Source organism: Salvelinus fontinalis, chromosome 14 (assembly GCF_029448725.1).
Source record: "Salvelinus fontinalis isolate EN_2023a chromosome 14, ASM2944872v1, whole genome shotgun sequence".
Lineage (NCBI taxonomy): Eukaryota > Metazoa > Chordata > Actinopteri > Salmoniformes > Salmonidae > Salvelinus > Salvelinus fontinalis.
The window spans coordinates 5,610,068-5,623,943 of NC_074678.1; the positions used below are offsets into that span (position 1 = coordinate 5,610,068).

At 40.4% G+C, this 13,876-nt stretch overlaps 2 protein-coding genes across 2 annotated transcripts in view; one reads left to right on the forward strand and one right to left on the reverse strand.

Annotated features, from left to right (window-relative positions):
* dzip1l (DAZ interacting zinc finger protein 1-like) overlaps nucleotides 1-6,315 on the forward strand; it is a 31,677-nt gene extending 25,362 nt beyond the window's left edge. The window contains exons 15-17 of the mRNA XM_055943848.1: nucleotides 1,529-1,788; nucleotides 2,027-2,169; nucleotides 3,690-6,315. Coding sequence (XP_055799823.1) covers nucleotides 1,529-1,788; nucleotides 2,027-2,169; nucleotides 3,690-3,863 — 577 coding nt within the window. The 3' untranslated portion in view covers nucleotides 3,864-6,315. The remainder of the gene's footprint in view (nucleotides 1-1,528; nucleotides 1,789-2,026; nucleotides 2,170-3,689) is intronic.
* Nucleotides 6,316-6,325: 10 nt separating this feature from the next.
* On the reverse strand, nucleotides 6,326-13,281 carry LOC129869438 (claudin-18-like). Its single transcript, XM_055943849.1, has 5 exons — nucleotides 12,845-13,281; nucleotides 8,201-8,365; nucleotides 7,927-8,071; nucleotides 7,047-7,166; nucleotides 6,326-6,813 (listed from the first exon to the last, which is right to left on the reverse strand). The coding sequence occupies exons 1-5, from the start codon at nucleotides 13,062-13,064 to the stop codon at nucleotides 6,678-6,680; spliced, it is 786 nt and encodes a 261-aa protein (XP_055799824.1). The 5' UTR covers nucleotides 13,065-13,281; the 3' UTR covers nucleotides 6,326-6,677.
* Nucleotides 13,282-13,876: the final 595 nt, after the last annotated feature.

Sequence of the window (13,876 nt, forward strand, 5' to 3'; positions counted from 1 at the left end):
CACATTGTATGATTTTTAAGTAATTATTTTGCATTTTATTGCATGACATAAGTATTTGATACATCAGAGAAGCAGAACTTAATATTTGGTACAGAAACCTTTGTTTGCAATTACAGAGATCATACGTTTTCTGTAGTTCTTGACCAGGTTTGCACACACTGCAGCAGGGATTTTGGCCCACTCCTCCATACAGACCTTCTCCAGATCCTTCAGGTTTCGGGGCTGTCGCTGGGCAATACGGACTTTCAGCTCCCTCCAAAGATTTTCTATTGGGTTCAGGTCTGGAGACTGGCTAGGCCACTCCAGGACCTTGAGATGCTTCTTACGGAGCCACTCCTTAGTTTCCCTGGCTGTGTGTTTCGGGTTGTTGTCATGCTGGAAGACCCAGCCACGACCCATCTTCAATGCTCTTACTGAGGGAAGGAGGTTGTTGGCCAAGATCTCGCGATACATGACCCCATCCATCCTCCCCTCAATACGGTGCAGTCGTCCTGTCCCCTTTACAGAAAAGCATCCCCAAAGAATGATGTTTCCACCTCCATGCTTCATGGTTGGGATGGTGTTCTTGGGGTTGTACTCATCCTTCTTCTTCCTCCAAACACGGCGAGTGGAGTTTAGACCAAAAAGCTCTATTTTTGTCTCATCAGACCACATGACCTTCTCCCATTCCTCCTCTGGATCATCCAGATGGTCATTGGCAAACTTCAGACGGGCCTGGATATGCGCTGGCTTGAGCAGGGGGACCTTGCGTGCACTGCAGGATTTTAATCCATGACGGCGTATTGTGTTACAAATGGTTTTCTTTGAGACTGTGGTCCCAGCTCTCTTCAGGTCATTGACCAGGTCCTGCCGTGGAGTTCTGGGCTGATCCCTCACCTTCCTCATGATCATTGATGCCCCACGAGGTGAGATCTTGCATGGAGCCCCAGACCGAGGGTAATTGACCGTCATCTTGAACTTCTTCCATTTTCTAATAATTGCGCCAACAGTTGTTGCCTTCTCACCAAGCTGCTTGCCTATTGTCCTGTAGCCCATCCCAGCCTTGTGCAGGTCTACAATTTCATCCCTGATGTCCTTACACAGCTCTCTGGTCTTGGCCATTGTGGAGAGGTTGGAGTCTGTTTGAGTGTGTGGACAGGTGTCTTTTATACAGGTAACGAGTTCAAGCAGGTGCAGTTAATACAGGTAATGAGTGGAGAACAGGAGGGCTTCTTAAAGAAAAACTAACAGGTCTGTGAGAGCCGGAATTCTTACTGGTTGGTAGGTGATCAAATACTTATGTCATGCAATAAAATGCAAATGAATTACTTAAAAATCATACAATGTGATTTTCTGAATTTTTGTTTTAGATTCCGTCTCTCACAGTTGAAGTGTACCTATGATAAAAAATTACAGACCTCTACATGCTTTGTAAGTAGGAAAACCTGCAAAATCGGCAGTGTATCAAATACTTGTTCTCCCCACTGTATACATTTCCCACTTCTCTTTAAATGCGCGTTAAAGTCAGAAACATGTCTTCCTCTTTCAGCACCCCTCCCTTCAGTTCTGAGGATGAGGCATCAGGAGAAGACTTTCCCTCTGTCACCAGCCCTGGCAGTAGGTCTGGTGTCTCTGTCACCAGCCCTGGCAGTAGGTCTGGCCCCTCTGTGAGGGTGGTGCAGTCTGGATCCAGCCCAAGGCAGATGTACCCAATGTCTGGTTCTACCCAGGGGGAGGACTGGTCTGGGACAGACACAGAGCTCTCAGAAGGGCCTACAAGTCTAACAACTCACCGTGGAGATCAGACTGGTTTGTTTATTTGAATCTGTTTTAGCCCACAATAAGGGCCAATCTACCATGAATCCAAAACGTATCATCTCATTATGTAAATCTTACAGTTCTACAAATTGTATTGTCATTTCATTGCTATACAGTAAGTTTTCATCTTGCCCAGGGCTCTAATTTTATGTTTTTGATGAATGAGTATTGAAGAAGTATCAGGATTATTTCAGCTGGGTCCCTTGTTTTGTGTTGTCTGGGTCTGTAGTTAAAACGCTGACCAGAAGCTTGGAGAGACAGTTGAGTTCTCCAATGAACAAGCCAGTAGGAGGAACCAGAGTGGTGGTGCCACCAGCAGCAGCCAAAGTCTTACCCAAACCCAAACCCAGGACAGCGTTAAAAACCCTACAGGTAACAAATACAGCGCTTTCAGAAAGTATTCGCACTCGCTGACTTTTTCCACATTTTTGTTGTGTTACAGTCTGGATTGTAAATGGACACATTTTTATTTTTTTGTCACTGGCCTAGACACAAAACCCCATAATGTCAAAGTAGAACTATGTTTTTTTATTTTTTTATTTACAAATTAAAAATGCAAAAGCTGAATTGTCTTGAGTCAGTAATTATTCAACCCCTTTGTTATGGCAAGCCTACATACTGTAGTTCAGGAGTAAAAATTTGCTTAACAAGTCACATAAGTTGCATGGACTCGCTCTGTGTGCAATAGTAGTGTTTAACATGATTTTTGAATAACTACCTCATCTCTGTACCCCACACATACAATTAACTGTACAGTCCCTCAGTCAAGCAGTGAATTTCAAACAGCAGGGAGGTTTTCCAATTCCTTGCAAAGGACATATATTGGTAGATGGGTAAACAAAAAAAACAGACATTGAATATCCCTTTGAGCATGGTGAAGTTATTAATTTCACTTTGGATGGTGTATCAATACACCCAGTCACTACAAAGATACAGGCATCCTTCCTAACTCAGTTGCAGGAGAGGAAGGAAACCGCTCAAGGATTTCACCACGAGGCCAATGGTGACTTTAAAACAATTACAGAGGAAGCCTGTACAGAATAGTGCCTTGTTGCATCGTGTTTGCAACAAGGCACTAAAGTAATACTGAACCAATTGCGGAGCCTCCGGAGGGATGCAGAGGCCAAATTTAGCTCTGTACCGCATCGCCGTGCACCTCCCAAATTTTGTAACAATGTGGAGGGCTACGTATAGCTCCGCAATGACATAATTGGTTGACGGTAGGAGGGGGTGGTACATCCTGTATAAACACAAACTCACTTCCTTGAGAACTTCCTTCACAACAGCTTTGCGCTGCTCTGCAAAGTACAATAATTATGAATGCCCTGACTTCTGCGGAGGCCGTATCACCGGAAATGCTGCACGGCAAATGCAGACATCGGATTGGCCATGCAGCGCCTTTTACCTAGAACGCCTGACAGCTCTAGATTGCTGCCAAAGGTGCTTCTACAAAGTATTGACTTGTGTGTGAATACTTATGTGAATTTGATATTTCTGTATTTCATTTTTAATATATTTGCTAACATTTCTAAAAACATGTTTTCACTTTGTCATTATGGGGTATTGTGTGTAGATGGGTGAAAAAAAATATATATATATATCAATTTAATCCATTTTGAATTTAGGCTGTAACACAACAACATGTAGAATAAGTCAAGGGGTATGAATACTTTCTGAAGGCACTGTATACTCTAACACTTTACTTAAGGTTGTAGTTCTTTATAATTTTTTTTAAGCATGTATGAGCCTTTTATAATGTCTCTCTATGTATCAATACACTTTTATTGTATATTTTCTCTCTCAATACTTATATAGCATGGGCCTGTTTCTTTTTCTTTGTGTGATACCTACACGAGTGATTCAACATTCCTACATGTTCCATTTTGTCCTAGTTATCGGATGAGGAGAGCGACCTAGAACTGTCGTCCATCGAGGAGCTCCTGTCTCTGCCGGTAGGGGGCCAGTCTCAGTCCCTAGGTGGGCGAGGGAGCACCGAGGTGGGCCTGGGAGGAACCTCAGGAACCAGCGTGTGGAGCTCCTCAACCAGCAGAGCAGGAGGGCTTTAATGCACTTTTCCTGTTTTTTTTTATTTTATTTTGTGCTATGTATCCTTTATTTATCCAGATGAGTGCCTTTTTGAGATGGAAATCTATTTTCAATGGGCCTATGTGATATATGAATGACTCTTTTCCAGTTTTAAAACTATTAACAGAAGATCCATTCCAACGTGATGAGGCGCTGGCGTGTAATACCAGTTATAAAACAATAACAGAAGATCCATTACAACTTGATGAGGAGCTGGCGTGTAATACCAGTTATAAAACAATAACAGAAGATCCATTCCAACGTGATGAGGAGCTGGCGTGTTATACCAGTTATAAAACAATAACAGAAGATCCATTCCATCGTGATGAGGAGCTGGCGTGTAATACCAGTTATAAAACAATAACAGAAGATCCATTCCAACGTGATGAGGAGCTGGCGTGTAATACCAGTTATAAAACAATAACAGAAGATCCATTCCAACGTGATGAGGAGCTGGCGTGTAATACCAGTTATAAAACAATAACAGAATAAATAGCCTTTCAGTTTTATTCAATTTTCCAGGATCAAACTATACTCAGCAAAAATAGAAACCCAACATGTAAAGTGTTGGTCCCATGTGTCATGAGCTGAAATAAAATATTCCAGAAATGTTCCATACGCACAAAAAGCATATTTCTCTAAAAAAGTGTATTTCTATCAAATTTTTGGCACGAATTTGTTTATCCCTGTTAGCGAGCATTTCTCCTTTGCCAAGATAATCTATCCACCTGACAGGTGTGGCATATCAAGAAGCTGATTAAACAGCATGATCGTTACACAGGTGCACCTTGTGCTGGGGACAATAAAAGGCCACTCCTAAAATGTGCAGTTTTGTCACACAACACAATGCCACAGATGTCTCAAGTTTTCAGGGAGCATGCAATTGGCATGCTGACTGCAGGAATGTCCACCAAAGATGTTACCAGAGAATTGAATGTTCATTTCTCTACCATAAGCCACCTCCAACGTTGTTTTAGATTATTTGGCAGAACGTCCAACTGGTCTCACAACCGCAGACCACGTGTAACCACGCCAGCCCAGGACCTCCACATCAGGCTTCTTCACCTACAGGATTGTCTGAGACTAGCCACCCGGACAGATTTCTATCAGTAATAAAGACCTTTTGTGGGGTACCCAGTCATTTGAAATCCATAGATTAGGGCGTAATGATTTTTTTTTTCAATTGACTGATTTCCTTATATGAACTGTAACTCAGTAACAGTTGGAAAAGGGTGCATGTTGCGTTTATAGTTTTTGTTCCGTGTATATATAGGGACTTTCTTGGTAGGACTCGAACTATGTTGGTACTTTGAATGTGGTAATGACTTGTTTTTTTTAATAATCAGGAGATATAGTGCCTTCAGAAAGTTATGGCGAGCCTAAATAAGTTCAGGAGTCACATAATACGTTGCATGAACAATGTGTGCAATAATAGTGAAAACACAATGCAGGTTTTGGAATATTTTTTTATTCGATACAGGCCTCCTTCTTTCCTCTGGAATTGTTTTAAAGTCACCATTGGCCTCATGGTGAAATCCTTGAGCGGTTTCCTTCCTCTCCGGCAACTGAGTTGGGAAAGTCGCCTGTATCTTTGTAGTGACTGGGTGTATTGATACACCATCCAAAATGGAATTAATAACTTCACTATGCTCAAAGGGATATTCAATGTCTGCTTCTTTTTTTTTTAAATTACCAATAGGTAACCTTCTTTGCGAGGCATTAGAAAACGTCCCTAGTCTTTGTGGTTGAATCTGTGTTTTAAATTCACTGCTCGACTGAGGGACCGTACAATTATCTGTATGTGTGTTGAGTACAGAGATAAGGTAGTCATTCAAAAATCATGATAAACACTATTATTGCACAGAGTGAGTCCATGCAGCTAATTTTGTGACTTGTTAAGCACATTCTTACTACTGAACCTATTTAGGCTTTCCATAACAAAGGGGTTCAATAGTTATTGACAGTTTGAGCTTTTCATTTTTAATGAATCTGTAAAAACGTCTAAAAACTTAATTCCACTTTGACAATATGGGATATTGTGTGTGTGTGTGTAGGCCAGTGACACATATATCAATTTAATCAATTTTAAATGCAATATATATCAATTTAATCCATTTTAAATGCAGGCTGTAAAAAAACAAAATGTGGAAAAAGCAAAAGTGGGGAATACTTTCTGGCGCTGTAGGGAGTTTATACTGTTTGTTTTATTTAAATGATTTTGATATAGCTACTGTTAATATATATTTTTTATTTTCTCATTTTAAAGAAAATTACCAATATTCATATTTATAACATATTTCCCACTATTTGCACTGAATAAATAATGAATAAATAATTTAATATTTCTCAAATCAATGTGTGAAGAAATGGATTGTTCATTAACCTTGTTTATATATTTTATGCTGCGTTTGAAAATAAAAAAACAAACATGAAGTTCTGGAAATTTGATTGACTTTTAATACAGATGCATTAGATAATTACAATATTGTCCCCTTAAATGCAGAATAACAAAAACATAAAATATAAGAGAGCTCCAAGTACAAAAATAACTAATCAAACCTGAAAAGGTTTTCCTTCAACGTAACCCTCTATGAAGGATATCCTCTATAGCAACCCTCTATAGCAACCCTCTATAGCAACCTCTATAGCAACTTCTATAGCAACCTCTATAGCAACCCTCTATGAAATCTTCTAAGTCCCTCAGAGCTACATGAGATTGGCATTGATACATTAAAACAGTTTTGCTTAGTTTTCAGAGAACCTCTAAAACCTAACGGTACATAATATTCTATTCTTCACACATATTGCTGGTTGGATTGTCTTCCATCCATACTCTGGGCTCTGAAAGAATCGTCATAGGCCGTTCTGGGTCTGGTGTTAGCTTTGTAAACTGTTGTGTGTTGGGAAGCAGGCTTGTAGGCCATCCCATAACTGAGGTAGAAAGAAAACAAAATGATTATGGATTAAGAATAACACGGGAATATTCAGGAATTACTTGAAAGTTTGGTCACACTATAACTTTAATTTATAAGCCGTGTATGAGGCATGTGTTTCATGATTTGAAAGTTCTTGTATGTTTTTTTTTCTTGAGAATGATGTCATTTTATTGAGGGAATGAGCATGTTTCTCTGACTCATGATATGGTGGAGAAAAATGAAACTTACTTTTGTCTCTTCTCCTCTGGTGGAACCATCCCCCGACAGGCCATACACATCATAACCCCTCCCACGACCAGCACGGCTCCGCCTATCCACCCCACAAAGAGGGCGGAGCCAAAGGTGTACCTGAGAAACCAAAGAGATACATTGACACGTTAAAACAATTACAAATTGGCATCATCACTTTATAATAGATACCAGCTTATGTACCAAGGCTTGCCACCCAAATGCCACACTCTTCCCTACATAGTGTACTACTTTTGACCAGGACCCACATATTCATTTTATACCACTTGTTCATGTCCACTAATAGAAACAAATGCCATATTTTATCCCATAAGGCTCTGGTCAATAGTAGTGCACTATATATGGAATAGGGTGCCATTTGGGACTTAACAAAAGTGAATCCTCATATTGTAAGTAAAAGGGCCAGTGCAGTTAAAAAAAACTTGATTTTCCTATTTGTTTGATGGTATTTCCACACTATGAGGTCAAAAATAACCCCCAAAATTCTGTAAGAGCTGTTTGAAATATAATGCCTGGAATTTTTGGCCCAGATTATGACATCACAATCTGATCTGATTATTTTGACCAATGACCAGTCATCTTTTATTTGCATATGTATCCTCCTACTTTAAAGAGGTAACCTGGGTAGGCTCTAGAGTCTATACGATCCTATCCACCAATCAGGGCTGTGTACGTAAATATATTGACATTTGCATTGACACGCCCACATGTTTAGACCGAGCGTTTTCAATTACACAAATTATACAAATATATACTTGGAGTTACTCTATTTCAATTAAAATAAAAAACACACTGATTTATTAGACTACAGTGACAATTAAAATAATGAATAAAAGACTGTATGAGGGCTTTAATGTACCTGGGAGTGAGAGATCCTCCCATTCCTCCTAATCCTCCCCCCAGTACTCCTTCTCCTCCATATCCACCACCTGCATAGGTGGTGAACCGGAAGCTGCTAACGATTAGGTTGGCAAAGACCGAAACTCCAGCAATGCCACAAACACCTAGGAGGATGGAAATTACATTGTCATTTTCAGATCACATAAATGTGTCTTTTTGGCTTTAAACCCAAATTTGAATCAGAATTATTTTGCTTGTCAGTTATGAACATCAATACCAAAACATCATCTCACCTCCGAGCAGAAACATGACCCCAGAGGTCAACGTCATGGTAGCCTTGACGCTGTCCTCCATGTTCCCCATCTTCAGACACTTGAGGGCAAAGATGGCAACCAGACAACCGATGGCTCCCAGGACCATCCCCACTATCATCAGGGCCCGCACAGCTTGGAGCATAGCTGCAGGTCAAACCAGAACACACAGTGAGATAGACTAGTCTACAGGTCAAACCAAAACACACAGATAGACTAGTCTATAGGTCAAACCAAAACACACAGTCTGATAAACTAGTTTACAGGTCAAACCAAAACACACAGTCAGATAGACTAGTCTACAGGTCAAACCAAAACACACAGTCAGATAAACTAGTCTACAGGTCAAACCAAAACACGCAGTCAGATAGACTAGTCTACAGGTCAAACCAAAACATATAGTCAGATAAACTAGTCTACAGGTCAAACCAAAACATATAGTCAGATAAACTAGTCTACAGGTCAAACCAAAACACACAGTCAGATAAATTAGTCTACAGGTCAAACCAAAACACACAGATAGACTAGTCTACAGGTCAAACCAAAACACACAGTCAGATAAATTAGTCTACAGGTCAAACCAAAACACACAGTCAGATAGACTAGTCTACAGGTCAAACCAAAACACACAGTCAGATAAACTAGTCTACAGGTCAAACCAAAACACACAGTCAGATAGACTAGTCTACAGGTCAAACCAAAACATATAGTCAGATAAACTAGTCTACAGGTCAAACCAAAACATATAGTCAGATAAACTAGTCTACAGGTCAAACCAAAACATATAGTCAGATAAATTAGTCTACAGGTCAAACCAAAACATATAGTCAGATAAACTAGTCTACAGGTCAAACCAAAACACACAGTCAGATAAATTAGTCTACAGGTCAAACCAAAACACACAGATAGACTAGTCTACAGGTCAAACCAAAACACACAGTCAGATAAATGAGTCTACAGGTCAAACCAAAACACACAGTCAGATAGACTAGTCTGCAGGTCAAACCAAAACACACAGTCAGATAAACTAGTCTACAGGTCAAACCAAAACACACAGTCAGATAAACTAGCCTACAGGTCAAACCAAAACACACAGTCAGATAGACTAGTCTACAGGTCAAACCAAAACATATAGTCAGATAAACTAGTCTACAGGTCAAACCAAAACATATAGTCAGATAAACTAGTCTACAGGTCAAACCAAAACACACAGTCAGATAAATTAGTCTACAGGTCAAACCAAAACACACAGTCAGATAGACTAGTCTACAGGTCAAACCAAAACATATAGTCAGATAAACTAGTCTACAGGTCAAACCAAAACATATAGTCAGATAAACTAGTCTACAGGTCAAACCATTGATTAGGCCCTATAGTATTGATTAGGCCCTATAGTTTTCCTGTTTGTTGTATTGATTAGGCCCTATAGTACTCCTGTTTGTTGTATTGATTAGGCCCTATAGTACTCCTGTTTGTTGTATTGATTAGGCCCTATAGTACTCCTGTTTGTTGTATTGATTAGGCCTTATAGTACTACTGTTTGTTGTATTGATTAGGCCCTATAGTACTGCTGTTTGTTGTATTGATTAGGCCCTATAGTACTCCTGTTTGTTGTATTGATTAGGCCCTATAGTACTGCTGTTTTGAGGGGCCACTTAACTACATTTTGTGCCCAGAAGATAATCTCACTCCCTGCTCTTGAATGTAGTTGTATAAAATTATTTAACCCGTAAAAGTCTAAGTCTTTTTTTGTGTGTGTGTGGGGGGGGGGGGGGGGGGGTCTACTAAGCTAACATTTTGAATTATTTTAGGAAGGTCATTTAGCTATTTGGTTTTGAATTTTTGGACCCCTTTAGGTCTCAATTTAAAAATATATATAATTTTCTGATTAAATATAGAGTTTGGCCTTTACTGCTATAGCCCATAAAAACGTATTAAATAACACATTCATAAATTGCAAAACAGACATTCAAAAAATAAATCATAAGTAATATGGTTTGGAAGTGTCTGTCCTATATCTAGGAGATATAAAAAAGCTCAGGAAAAATGTTAGGTTTTTTGGACACATATTTGACCCCCCAAAAAATGTGCGGACTGGCACAAAACTACTTCCATGCTTCCATACATTTTTTAAAACCAGTAACGGGTTACCTTCAGACAAGTCCCACGACACTTGTGGGGGTTGTAGAACACCATCGTGTTCGTGAGAGTCTCCTCTTTCCATAGTGGGGTCATATTAGTTGTTAGGCCAAACCGTTCGGACGCTACTGTCACGCCCTGACCTTAGAGATCCTTTTTATGTCTCTATTTTGGTTTGGTCAGGGTGTGAGTTGTGGTGGGCATTCTGTTTTGTGTTTCTATGATTTTCTATTTCTATGTTTTGGCCGGGTATGGTTCTCAATCAGGGACAGCTGTCTATCGTTGTTTCTGATTCGGAACCATACTTAGGTAGCTTTTTTCCCCACCGTTCATTGTGGGAAGTTGACTTTATTTAGGGCACATAGCCTTTGAGCTTCACGGTTTGGTTTTGTAGTGTTTATTCTTTTGTTTGGCGTCATTTTGAGTTAATAAAGAAAATGTACGCTCACCACGCTGCACATTGGTCCTCATCCTTCAACAGCCGTGACAGCCACAGACATTTTCATGAGAAGACCGATTTTCCGGGATATCTCTGACAAACAGGGCTGTAGCTCTGCCACATTCCACTGCAGATGCCTGCGGCTATGGAACCCTGATCTGTTCACCGGATGTGCTACCTGTCCCAGACCTGCTGTTTTCAACTCTCTAGAAACCGCAGGAGCGATAGAGATACTCTTAATGATCGGCTATGAAAAGCCAACTGACATTTACTCCTGAGGTGCTGACTTGCTGCACCCTCGACAACTACTGTGATTATTATTATTTGACCATGCTGGTCATTTATGAACATTTGAACATCGTGGCCATGTTCTGTTATAATCTCCACCCGGCACAGCCAGAAGAGAACTGGCCAACCCTCATAGCCTGGTTCCTCTCTAGGTTTCTTCCTAGGTTTTGGCCTTTCTAGGGAGTTTTTCCTAGCCACCGTGCTTCTACACCTGCATTGCTTGCTGTTTGGGGTTTTAGGCTGGGTTTCTGTACAGCACTTTGAGATATCAGCTGATGTACGAAGGGCCATATAAATAAATTTGATTTCATTTGATCGACGGATGTGGTGGATTAAAACGCAGTAAAACAAATATCTCTGGTGCGTCTATCAACTCTAGGTTGTTTAAAAAAAAAAAAGATTGAACTGATCTAGTAAAGTTGTTTAAATCAACAAAACTAGATTTTGTGAGACAAAAACAAACTTGACCTTTTATTGATCATGGCCTTGAACACTATTCTTTAAAATGACCCACCTTACTAAACTATATTTTGTTTCCCCAGGAAGATAATCTCACTTCCTGCTTTTAACACGCACTCTTAAAGATCAAACACTGCTGCAGAAACTAGATTAGAAATGCTCAAAATGGTTTGTTTCAAAGTCAAGTGAAAGGAAACAAATGTTTGTTTTATTCCACTAATTAATGTGTACTTATACAGTATAAACAAATGTAATATATTTTTTTAGACAGAGCCACACCTTTGAGGTGTACTCGACATACAAAGCTCAACGGAGATGTTACAACTGAGAAATGATGGTTCTGTAAACCCTACATGGCTGTGGCAGCAGATATCAAAAACTGACCCAATGCACCCAGCATAAAGCCGATAAAATAATCTTTGTGGCGGCCATTTTAAGTTCCCTTTTTGTTCGATGTCAAACGCCTCCTTGGCTTCGTGATGTAAATGAAGTCATGAAATGGCTGTCTATCATCTGGTTTTTATCACTATGTACTCTTGAACAGGGAACGAACCTTATCAGGTGTATGCAAAACATTTTCGTGAGTTGCTGTCACAGTTTCGGGCAACGGTTGTATTTTCAGTAAGAGTTTCCGCGCTTTTCGTAACTAACGAAGGGTGTGCCTCGCCTGACCTTATTTTTATATGTGGTTCTCAGGGAACAAAAATCCAAACTATTTAGATATTTCCCAATCACCACACTACAATATTGACCTTCTTCTCAATTGTGATTCTGAGTCTATCCCCAAAGTGGTGTGACTTTTACTAATCCATCAATATTACCATCTATTCATACATCGTGGAAATGAACCTAGCATAAACTAATGTCCTACGTTTCCTGACTTTCTTGGCTTTATGTGTAATAAAATGGGAATTTGTCCAACTTACTTTAGTCAGTTGCATTCAATGAACTATTGAACTGGATCCATAGTAACTGACTAAACTAAACTATCACTAAACTAAACTAAACTATCACAGTAAATCAAACAAGTTACTATTATTACATGTTGAGTCAAAGAGCTTGGGTCATGTCAACTTGTTGCTCTGGTCACCACTGTGTAGAGTAGAGGCTGCTGCCACTGTATGAGGACAATGGCGTTCGTCGTACCTGGTAGCCCCAGGAAGTAAGGTTGGCAATGGTGAATGTTTAAAAATAAGGAAAACTCGTCAGTGATCTTCATGCAAACCATTTAATGGATCCAAGTCACCAACGTTTTGGTCTCACTCAACCTTTATCAGGCATATTTGTTATAGTGTACGTACCTGGTAGCCCCAGGATGGTGAAGTAGGGTCGGCACTCTGTGAATCCGGAGCTCTGCCGGACGCACGATCTCCAGAGTCCTGAGTAGGAGAAGATGGCGGTCACAGGATTGTCGTACAGGTCCTCGGTCGCCCACTGGTCCATCCCAGTGGCGGCTATAATCCCACCCACCCCCAGCAGGCTCAGCACAAAGCCCATCACCTGGCACAGGGTCGCCGCCATGATGCAGATGCCTCTCTCTCTCTCTTCTCTCTTGGTGGGAAACCAACTCCTGCCTCTCTCTCTCTGGTAAAGCTAACGTTCAACGCTATCACAACCTTCTTCTTTCTCTCTCGGTAGGCAAAAATAACAACAACAAAACAAATCGGAACCTTAGCTACTGCAGAGTCTCTCAGCTTCTGCTTGTTTCTAATGCCCCAATGCCAACACTGAGACTGGGCTCTTGACTCGCTGTGTTTGAAGTGAATCTGATACTGGCAGGCTTGACCTCCTGAAAGACTGTTACATCTGTCCTTCTGTGTTTGCCCACTGCTGCCAAGTCATCGCCTGTCTCCCAAATGCCACCCTATTCCCTATACGGTGCACTACATTTGACCATGATCTCTGGTCAAAAGTAGTGCACTATATAGCAAATAGGGTGGCATTTGGGACGTACCCCTTACTGTTGGGTGGGGCGTAGGAGGTTACGGTAGGTGAAACGGTCACACAGGAAGCTAAGAGGTTGACCAATACTTTGATAACAAGACTATGTATTCCATTTCTGAACTGATACTCCACATTTAGCCCAGGGGGGGGGGGGGGGTTCCTCTCATTACATCAGGAGTTTCTCACAAGAGTTTCTCGAACTGATCTGAGAACCTAGAAGTCAATTGAACACTCAACCTACAGTATTTAACATTTTGTATATTTGATGTCTATACTTTGTATACTAACGGCATGAAGTCAGATATTTCTCTATTACAAGCAGTTTTCTTTTTTTGATTCATGCCTTAAACGTAAGGATACTCAGTAATTATCTAACGCATCCTTGATGT

What these genes read in the sequence shown, in the direction of transcription:
- LOC129869438 (XM_055943849.1), bottom strand. Translation starts at nt 13,064, where the DNA reads ATGGCGGCGACCCTGTGCCAGGTGATGGGCTTTGTGCTGAGCCTGCTG. An exon ending in CACCATCCTGGGGCTACCAG is followed by an intron (nt 8,366 to 12,844) that starts GTACGTACACTA and finishes TTTGACCTGCAG; the next exon opens with CTATGCTCCAAGCTGTGCGG. An exon ending in GGAGGATCTCTCACTCCCAG is followed by an intron (nt 7,167 to 7,926) that starts GTACATTAAAGC and finishes TTGGTTTCTCAG; the next exon opens with GTACACCTTTGGCTCCGCCC.